The sequence below is a fragment of the Microtus ochrogaster genome, unplaced genomic scaffold (assembly GCF_000317375.1).
Source record: "Microtus ochrogaster isolate Prairie Vole_2 unplaced genomic scaffold, MicOch1.0 UNK102, whole genome shotgun sequence".
Lineage (NCBI taxonomy): Eukaryota > Metazoa > Chordata > Mammalia > Rodentia > Cricetidae > Microtus > Microtus ochrogaster.
Window position 1 is genome coordinate 623176 of NW_004949200.1, and position 10719 is coordinate 633894.

Consider the following 10719-nt stretch of genomic DNA (forward strand, 5'->3'; position numbering starts at 1 on the left):
AAAAAAAAAAACCCTTTTGGTTTTTAATATAAAATTGAGATTTTTGATGAAAGGACAGGAGTCATCTATAAGGAAAGATTAATCTCGCTGACTCTTCCCATCCTACACAATATTTATGTCATTGGGAAGAGAAGCTGCATATTTTTCCTATGCTAGGCACCCTCTCCTGAGCCCTCAGGCCCACTCCACTGCCTCCTATTTTGGCGTTATGCTTTGACACCCCCTGGAGAGTGGATGGTGTCCAAAGAGACTCGTGCTATCTGCTTTCCTTGTGTGTTTGGCCAATGTGAAGCCATGGATGAAACACAAGGAGGCAACCCCTGGCTCTGCCCATGGCCAGCTGTGTGTTTGTTCCCTCCAGAGATATGTATGGGCTCCTTCTTTCCTGGGCCCTGGCATCATCCCCCTGTGGTAGCGGCAGCCCCATTAACTATAAACCCTACGCTCCTTCTTTGTGCATATCTTATCTACAGCTTTGTAATAAATACCACTAGCTATAATTCTCCACAGCTAATCTCGTGTGCCACCTGCCCACTGCTTGGGACCTGACTCCTTCCTGATGTGTAAGGACCATGTATAAAACATGGAAGATTTGATGATGGTCTTAGGTATCAGTAAGGTAGAGAGAAGTGAAAATGGTGGCTGAAGAAGAACATCCCTATGGGCTCGTTATGTTTCAGTGCTTGATCCCTAGTTGGTAGAACAGTTTGGAGAAGGATTGGGGGGCATGGCTTTGTTGGAGGAGGGGTGTCACTAGGGGTGGGCTTTGAGATTTCAAAAACCCATGTCATCCCCAGTATTTACCCTTTCTGTCTCTTGCTTGTGGATCAGATACAAGCTCTCAGCTTCTGCCCCAGCACCATGCCTGCCTGCCTGCGGCCATGCTCCGCACCATGATGGTTATGACTCTAACCCTCTGGAACTGTAAGCCCCAAATAAACTTTTTTCTTCTCTAATTTGCCTTGGTCATGCTGTTTTATCACAGCAATAGCAAAGTAACTAAGTCAGCAAATTTGTTAATTAGTAATTAAAGAATCAAGAACCAGAAGTATAAAGCTGGCAAGAAAAGCCACTTATCCAAAACTCAGAAGACTGACGTCTGGTCCATAACATTTTTTTAAAAAATAACATAGGCATAAGCAAAGGCTATCCCCAAACAACTAGTTTAGAGACATCTAGGAAACTTACTAACAACACATTCATTGCAAGTTCAAGAAAACTGAACACAATGAAGTTAAAACAAGGAAGAGCATGTTAGTCTGCAAAGTGAGTCGGGGCAGACACTGGAAAGAAAGTGTGGAGCTGGGTGGGAATCTGCAGGGGAAGCAGGAAGTGGGATGGGAACGGGAGGACTCTCATTTCCAGATGTGTCCAGATGAGCTTACTATTGCCAAGGCCGAGAGGGAAGGGAGCAAAGCCACAACGCATTAGAGCAACGACCCAGAAAGCAGAAGGCAGGGCCCACATGGTTTGTCCTGAGTTTATTCTCTCTGTAAAGAAGGACATACCTTCATACAGCTGAGCGTACTGCGGGAACCCAGCAGCTCGCAGCCAGTCACATGCTTCCTTCGCCTCGATTTCTGAAACATACAAGAGAAAGAACGTTGTGAGTCTGACAGTCACACTCCAGCTCTGCTGGTGTGCTCCGTGAGGGCCATTACGAAGCAAAGCTGCTCCTGCGTAGTGTGTACCCAGAAGGGAGGACATACAGAATGTCAGGGCCACTCAAGGCTCTTCCTGTGTCTGCTCGGATTATCTCCCCTGTGGAGCCATAGTTCACGGAATGAGAACCAACCACAGAAGGCAGAGCACAAAGGCTGAATGTCCTACAGGGAAAAACGCCTTGTTTATGCACCAAAGAACTAGGTGATGAAGGAAGAGAAGAAAGACTTATTATAATCGCAATCCTCTTTTTAATGGACCTTTTAAACCTTCCAAGATAAGCCAGAGATTATTTATTCAACCTTGCTTTACTCTTTCACCCAAGATAAAAAACAAAACAAAAAAACACAACCGCCAGTCTATTTTCTCACGAATGAAGGCATTACAAAAATCCAGTTTCACCAACGGTTTTAATTCCCAATATATCGCCTGAGAATGTTCATTGGTCAAGCCTGTTGGAATGACTTCTAACTCAAGAGTGCAGAGGGGAAAAGGATAGTGAGACCCAAGTCCCATGGAGTTGCCAGAACTGAGGGGGCCACACCCAAGAAACTGGTTGGTCCTTTGGGTGACAGTTTGTGGGGTGGATGGACCAGCTGCCCATGCAAGCAACCTCCCTGAGGGAATCTGTGGACGGAGCTGGGAGGAGCGACCGGGTAAAGCAGGCCATTCTCTGACCTTGTGGATTCTGGATTATTTCACAACCACCATGCTGTTAGATAAACATCAGCCCAGGGAAAAGAAGTTCATCTGTCAAGAGTTCAGTTTCTCCAAATAGAAGTAAAAAGCCTAGGGAAATGTCCTGGCCAAAGCTCTCCTCAGCTGCTGGATGCTCAGTCAACGCATTTCCGTTTCCCCGGGTGCTTGTTTTCCTCTGTAGTCAAAACTACTAGTAAACGCCTTTCTTGAATCGTTTACACAGAAAAACAATCTACATGAACACGGGCCATAGGCCTGAGACTGTGCCCTTTAAATAATATCTCAGCAGCTGTCTAGCACGTTTGATGTGACGAAGCCATTTAGGATATGTTAAAACAAATCAAAGCAGATTTTAGCCTCAAAAGATGCACAGAAGCAAAACCTTCAGGGAAGCAATAGAAAACTTCCAAGTTCTGGTTTTTGTAGCAATGGGGGGGTTTCTGCCAGTTCTGACCAGCATGGATTTCATCTTCACGTCGAGTTTCAAGCTGCACCTCTGCTGCCTGCTTCAGGATGATAAAGAGGGCAGAGCGAGAAAACAGCCGATTTCCAGACCTGTGTGAAGCTCAGTTATGAGTTGGTAAGGAATCGCAGAGTCCTGCATTTTCTAGTGAATCACACCAATTATGCATTTTGCTGTTTTATTTTTGTTTCTACTATGATCAAAACGTAGTTTTTAGCAAGAAAATCCCAGAGAGCCAGGAAATGACATGAAGAGACCTAGAGGTCAGGTGCTGTGGAGCGGACGGAAACCCAGAGGGAAGTGGGAATTCAGGACACCAAAGGACATTAAACCCCTGGAACAAAAACGATGACAAGATTTGAGGCAACTAGAGCCTCTGGAAGGAGAACTGTGGCCATTCGGGGGGGTGGGATCGAGGCTAGGCAGAACAATCTTACATACGGTCTCTCCAGACGGCTTCATCTCCCTTCAACAGAAACATGGAGAATGAACACACAAACACAAATAATCAAACCTCAGCCACAACCAGTCTAAGTCAGTCACTCAAATAGGCTAATTTTTTAAAACGGCTTGTACCAAGTTTTTAGGTTTCAGACTCAAATCACAAATTGCGAGGAGTAAATAATAGTAAATTGGAAAATGCCACTCACCAAACCACGGTGAGTGGCTCTTCAGACCACCGCCATACTTGATGCCTCTCTATTTCCTAAATGCCTATCAAACGCAACCCTCCTTTTGCATTCTGCATAAGATTAAGTAAAACGGTTCCCTTCAAATTCCTTTTTTTCAGGTGTTTGTCACCGTCTAGAGAGAGTGAGAGAGAGAGAGAGAGAACAATAGAAATCAATCCATCCAGAGGGCACAACACACACACACAACACACACACACACACACACACACACACACACACACACACACACACACACACACCTATCGGGGCACCTTAACAGGCAAAGTGAATATTAAGATAACAGAAGGGGATAATGGCTGCTGGCCTAGTATCTTGACATCTCAATTGAAGAGCAAAAGGAACGTAGCAACCAGCCACAAAACGATCTTGTATAATTACCGCCATCAAATTTCACTTTGACTGTTCAGCTGAGTTGGGAAGGGGCTCACCCACAGTCTCTTCTAACCCCTGTCGGACAGACGCTGTTTTCCCCAGGGCCTTTGCAGTGGCCAAAATGCGGGAGAATTAGAAGGGAGTCCTATTGCCAGTGTCATTTCACCAAGATCTATCTAATGAGATTTAGATGACACTTGATGAGGAAAGCATGGGCATTTATTTTTTAATGTGCACTCGGTAACCATCACTGTATTATACATGAGCATTAAGAGCCATTAAAATCACATTTTGGCTATTCTATCTGTTCCCCATTTGCAGCCCTCACCTGCTCTTGTAGCGGTTGCAGGGATACATAAACCTACTGCAGCTTCCTTCTGAAAACACAAGCTGGGGGGAGGGGGGGTTGGAGCCCAAGAAGGCCGTGGGACAAAGGGGCCCACAGATGTCTACTGAGGTTACCGTGCTAGAGCTGTCCCCCTTTACCTGCAGAGGTACGGCCCACGGTTCCCAATGGATGGCGAAACCCATTGTAGGCCACGCCTTCTGATTTGTTGACTAAGAAGTCTCCCAAGTGCCTCTCATGCAGGTGACACATACAGTGTGCGCATTGGAGACAAAAGGGTAATTCTCATCCCCAGTGTGATACATTGGAACCCTGTGGGACTGTGGGGGATCTCGTCATGCCCCCAAAACTCATGGGTTCTTTCTGGAATTTTATTTAGTTATTTTCATTCAGTGTTTTCTGAGGCAGACTTCAAGTACCTGAAGTTATGGCAAGGGAAACTGAAGAAAGGTTTTTTGTACTTCCCTTGGGAGATGACAGGGGTTCTGCAGAACTAAGGATGACATTTTTGTGTGTGGTGTGTTATATAAGTGTGTATATGTCCAAGTGTGAGTGTGTGCAGATGTCCGGGCACAGGTGTGAGAATGTGGAAGCCTAAAGTTGGCCTTCCTTTACTGCTGTCCCCCTTGTTGCTTGAGACAGTGTCTGTCTCTCTCACTGAATTAAGAACTCAACATTCATCTAGACTACCTGGCCAGTCAGCCAGCCTTGGGGAACCTTCCGCCTCCGCTGTCTCCGTGTTGGGATTACACGCATGTACCAGGGAGATTGTATGTCCTAGGGATCAAATTCAGAATCAGCATCTTGCCATGGAGCCCTCTTCCCAGTCTCAATATCAGTTTATAACAAGCCCACATAATAATCAAGTCATTTGGATCATTTTGGCTGACAGTCTCTTGGTGGCTGCCCAAACCCCTAAGCATACTCTGAATCCAATATACACTGATCTTCTCCATCATGTAAGAGATGGCTGCAAAGTGAATAAAAGACAGAGCACATAACAGCCTGGGTACAAGGGACAGAAGGATGACTCAACGTCATCCAGTTCTAATAGCAGGACCTCCTTATGTGAGGGGCCTCTTTGGATTGGTTTACAGGAGGCTGGTCATCCTGATTCCCAACTACATACTACCCATGTGTTCCTGAAAAGTCTCCTCCCATAGTGTAGACTGAGGAGCCCCAGGCTCTGGTCGGAGTTAGATGCTCTCTTTTTTGTTGTTGCTGTTTGTTTTTTAACTAACTAACTAACTAACTAACTAACTAACTAACTAACTAACTAACTAACTAACTAACTAACTATATTTTATGTGCGTTGGTGTTTTGCCTGCATGTATGTCTGTGCATTGGTGTAAAGGTGTCGATTCCCTGGAACTGGAGTGACAGACAGTTGTAAGCTATCATGTGGGTGCTGGCAATTGAACCCGAGCCCTCTGAAAAAGCAGCCAATGCTCTTCTGTCTCTCCAGCCTCGGGTGCTCTCTTCTGAGGCCTGTCTGTGATTTCATCAGGAAGCCACAGGCTTTGTCTCATCTTCACCTGGGTGCAGTGACTGTGCTCAGTGACTCCTCACCTGATGGGGGTGGAGGACGGGGACCCTCTCAGTGGTGCCCGAGGGCTGTATGTTCCTATGGGTATGAGAAGAAAGGCAGCGTAGAAACAAACCCTGGCTGGTGATGTGTTTTTACAAGATCGTACCGTGTTTCTTAATAACTGTACATGTTCAGCTTTAAAACAGCACCGGAGAAAGTCTGAAAGGTGCAATCAAAGCGACGTTAACTCTGTCTCATTACCAACACATAATTTAATGTATGTTATCTGCCGGAGTGGCGACATCATAATAAGATCTTAGCTCGACCGCTGTTCACAAACATAATTATACGCCGTGAACGTGTTCCCATATAATGATGTTATTTATAAAAAAACCTGAAATTTTCTGTGTTTGGGGAATGATTTCTTAAACATGCTGATATTTGAATACTACCAAGTTGTATTTTGCTGGGGATTTTAACAATGCACGTAGGATAGAGCACTCCAGCAAATCCTCCCCAGTGCAGACCGAAGGTAGGAGAAGCCTGGAGCTCTACAGAGGCAGAGGAGATGTAAACTGTTTTGCTTAAAAGAGATATCACTAAGCGGCTTAGGCGTGAACAGTGCTTATTCCAGACTCAGGATGGCGGTAGTCAAGGCAAGAGCTTTGCTGAGCTTGAAGGATACAGACTTACTGTATTTTTAAGCTGGTTCACCTATCAAAACAGAAAAGCCTAGCTAAAGCGCTAAGGCTTTAAATGTACTTAAAAGTACATTTGGGTTCACATTATGCCCTGCGCAGCAAACAGTCTTCCATGGCTAACCCAAAGGCATTAAGGAGTCTTTCCAAATGGCCACAAATTTGAACCAGGGCCACATTAGGATGAACTATCAGAAGTCCGGCTGGCTGGAAGGAACCAAGGCTCCTCTGCTGTGAGTTTTACTACCGGGATAGTCACGAGCACTGACCTTACAAAACTTCCGCAAACTTCACAGATAGACTGGCCCCAGTAGGAAGCAGCTACTTCCTAAGTGCTCATGAAAACCCTCAACAGGGGTGACTCAGGAAAGTGGACTTGGGGAAGGCTAGCTTTCCTCCTCCATTGAACTGGCTAGTAGATTGTACATCTTGTTCCTAAAGAAGTAGCAAGGGTTGTCTCAACCACCATGAGATGTCTCCTTGGATGCAATTACCAGCATTATAGTATCTGGAAGGTGTTAAGATTTCAACAGGCTCGTGGTTATAGGTTTGGGATAATTCATACCGATGAATTAGCCTCATGATTAATATACTACTTAAGGCAAATGACGCCTTTGCTTTCAGAGAGAACCTCTCAGGTGAAGGCCTTGTTTATTAAATGTGTATTTCTTTGGTCAGATACGAGGCAGATTCTGTTCAAATTAATGCCAGGCTATCTATTTCATATCTATACAGTCATGAGTAACACGCTCGTTAAGATTACACAGAGCACACACTTCCCCGGATCCTTCTCCCAGGAGGGCATTAGAGCCTACATCACAGGTGGAGGGCAGCATATTATAGCGTTTCTGCCTTTGCTTTAGATTCCATGGCCTCATGTCAGGATGCATTATTTTTTTCCTGCACTTTGTGAATCTGTATTAAGTTTGTTTTGATGTTTTCAGTACCTGAATAATTCTCATGTATATATGCCAAGTATGCTTTCACTTGTATAACATTTTCTTTGTATGATATTCTAAGGAAGGATGGGGAATTAAAATACAGGTTATTTAGGGCAAATTTAAGATTACCAATCATTATGTTTTTAAAACATCAAGTCAATTGATAAGCACCTGTTTTATCTCACCATGGTTTCAAGCAACCCTTTTCTTGATGCACAGCAAAGCATCTTGTTGTCAGCAAGCATTTGACCATAGAAAGGACAAACCTGGGAGTTCATAGACGCCTACAATGCTATAGCATCTAAATCCATTCCATCAAAACAGAAAGGTTTGGCTCTGAGCATGCGTATTTCTTTCTCCAAAGCCAGAGTCACATACCATCATCAATTCTTAAAAAAAATTATTTTATTTTTAAATTATGTGTCACATACCATCATCAATTTTTAAAAAAAATTATTTTATTTTTAAATTATGTGTATGTGTGGGGGTATGTTCTCATGAATGCAGTTTTCACAGAGGCCAGAAGGGGGCTTTGGATCTCCTGGAGATGGAGTTACAAGTAGCTCTGAGGTACCATTGTGGTGCTGAGAACCGAACCCAGGTCCTCTGGAAGAGTAGCCAATGCCCTTAAGTGCTGAGCCATCTTTCTAACCCTTTATCTTAATGTTAGCTGCATTTCTTAGTTTTGAAATATCAACTGAAAGCTGGATTGATAACAAATCTAGTCACTAAAATAATTTCTATTACAGTAAAAGGGGTGAGCATATTTTAAGAAATAGGTTTTTTCCTAGTCACTGAAGAGCTGTTTTAAATACTTCTTTCTCAGTCAAATTGGCAAAAATCACATGTATGTGTATATGTGTATGACACACATCACATAATGGCATATGATAGTTATAATATATATAAAACAAAAATTAAGCACTTTAAATAAATAATCAAATATATAATTAAAGAATATACACGCTATCACCTTTCCTTTTATACTTCTAGTGGCTTCTACCCTTCCCAGCAGTTATGTGGCTCTCCTCTGAAGTTAGCTTGGTTATTAGATTCACTTCACCCAATGAAAGGTAAGCAGGAGCAATATATGCTAATTAAAGAACAGAAACAAAAACACTTAGGGGTTGTCACCTACCAGTTTCCCTTTCTTTTTTTAAATATTTATTTATTTATTTATTTAGTATACAATATTCTGTCTGTGTGTATGCCCACAGGCCAGAGGAGGGCATCAGACCCCATTACAGATGGTTGTGAGCCACCATGTGGTTGCTGGGAATTGAACTCAGGACCTTTGGAAGAGCAGGCAATGCTCTTAACCTCTGAGCCATCTCTCCAGCCCCCAGTTTCCCTTTCTTGTCCCTGTCTCATGAGGCTGCATATCCTAGATAAGGACAGTCTGGGTCTCAGAATGATGACAAAGAGCCACAGCAAATCAAAGCCATGGGCATGAGTTAATTTGAGCCGCTGCCATTCCCTGTGCAAATCATACAGAAAGCACCATGCCCCTTTACTTCTAGTTGAGAGTCTGCTGCTCTGACTCGGAAATGAAGACAGTTGCATCCATGCCGACTGCACCCAGCTCGTGTGAATGCAGACAGTGTAAGACATCTCCTTTGTACCACGAAAAGGCCAGAGTCCACTTGCAGCAGAACAAGAAAGCTTTCGGGGGTATAAACCCCAATCTTAATTCCTAGTCATAGTTAATAAGATAAGAACGTACAGTCTCTCCACCACAATCAGTACCAAAGAGAGAGCAGAGAAGATATGCGTGTCCAGCCAAGTAATCTCTGACCTGATTGTGTCGACTCAAGTTTTCCATTAGACAGCGGAGAGCGTTAGTCTCCCTTTTCATTTGGGACAGACTGTTCCCATCAGGCACTTGTGATATTTCCCAGGAAGGATGCATGTATACAAAAGTGTGTGAACACCCTCAGCCTTTTGAAGTCACGGACACACTGCTTACCACTAATTCTCAAGAGACTCTTCAAGATGAAGTCAGTTCAGCAAATGAAATCGAGGTAGGGAGAGAAGATTCAGTTAGAAAGACCAGAATCTGCAGGTGTCACCTGAAGGCCATGAATGTTGACCCATCATGACAGCAGACTCTAGTAACCCTTTTTGGAGCAACTACATGAGTGGAGACTCTCTTTCTCTTGTCTTGTCTAACTTCTAGCAAGGCAAAAAAACCTCTAGAAGTTGTTTTGATGTTGGTTCCCCAGCAGGAGGTCTAAAGTCTACACTGGAGGGGCTTTGATTCCCCCTCCCATTTGTAAACTTCAAGGTTGTTGGTTTCTTGCTTCCCAAGAAGCACTCTTCCATCCTACCATGCTCTAAAAAGCATTTTTAATTTGTGTGTGTGTGTGTGCGCGCACGCGCGCATGAGCGTGCACGCGCGCACACGTATGCATCTGAGTACAGATGCCTCAAATAGTCAGAAGAGGGCATCAGATCCCCAGTAACTATAGATACAGAAGGTTGTGAGCTACCATGTGGGTGCTGGGAACTGAACCTGGTTCTCTGCAAGTGCAGCCAGTGCTCTTAAGCGCTGAGCATCTCTCTGGCCCCTAAAACTTGTTTTTAAGTATTAAAAAGTATGCATGTTCCTAGGGCCTCAAGCTCCTCTTGCAGCTGTTTTCAGAGTAGGTGGGAATGTCTGTACTTGGAAGAGGTTATCCACTCTCTGATCAGCCTAGCTTAACTCTTGCACCACTCTGTGACTGCAAGGACACCAGAAACATGTATGACGCTGATGAGAACCTTGTCATATGGGTAAATGAAGGAGCCCAGATATTTTTATGAGAAAGCAAAGCCAATCATCCTCCATGTTTTTTGTATGCTTTCATCCCTTACAGGGTTGGCATGGCAAAATGCAATGCAACCAAAGCCCCGATGCCTTTCCTTAGATTTGTGATGCATGTCTCTCCAGCTGCGATGCCTGGATCAAATTAAACAGTTAGAAATGTTTGTACAACTCAGGAATAATTTTATTACATGGCTATACATAAAAACTTGATGTTGTATATGTGTGTTTCCTTCTATTCTTTGGCATAAATTTAGACTAAATAAAATATTTGCGTTTCTAAAATATTCTTCAATGTGCCTTTGGTAGCTTGTGGGAAGGCTTTCTGCCTAGTTGCTGAAATCAGATGACGTTGGCTCTGGGGATGGTGTTCTAAGCACACGGCAGTCACCCCAAGAGGAAACAGGACTCAAGAAAAGAAGTTGCCATTGGTTTTTAGCTGCTGATTTGTTTATCTGTGTTCTTCAAGGAAAAGGAGAGTACCAAGTAAAGACGTTTGCTAAGTACTGCGGTTT

The 10719-nt window shown here is 43.8% G+C and overlaps 1 protein-coding gene across 3 annotated transcripts in view; it reads right to left on the reverse strand.

Moving 5' to 3' along the window:
- The window catches only part of Stard13 (StAR related lipid transfer domain containing 13), a 210949-nt gene that overhangs the window by 56683 nt on the left and 143547 nt on the right, over positions 1-10719 (reverse strand). For all 3 annotated transcript variants that reach the window (XM_026778055.1, XM_026778054.1, XM_026778056.1), the window contains exon 2: positions 1509-1580. In XM_026778055.1, coding sequence (XP_026633856.1) covers positions 1509-1580 — 72 coding nt within the window. The remainder of the gene's footprint in view (positions 1-1508; positions 1581-10719) is intronic.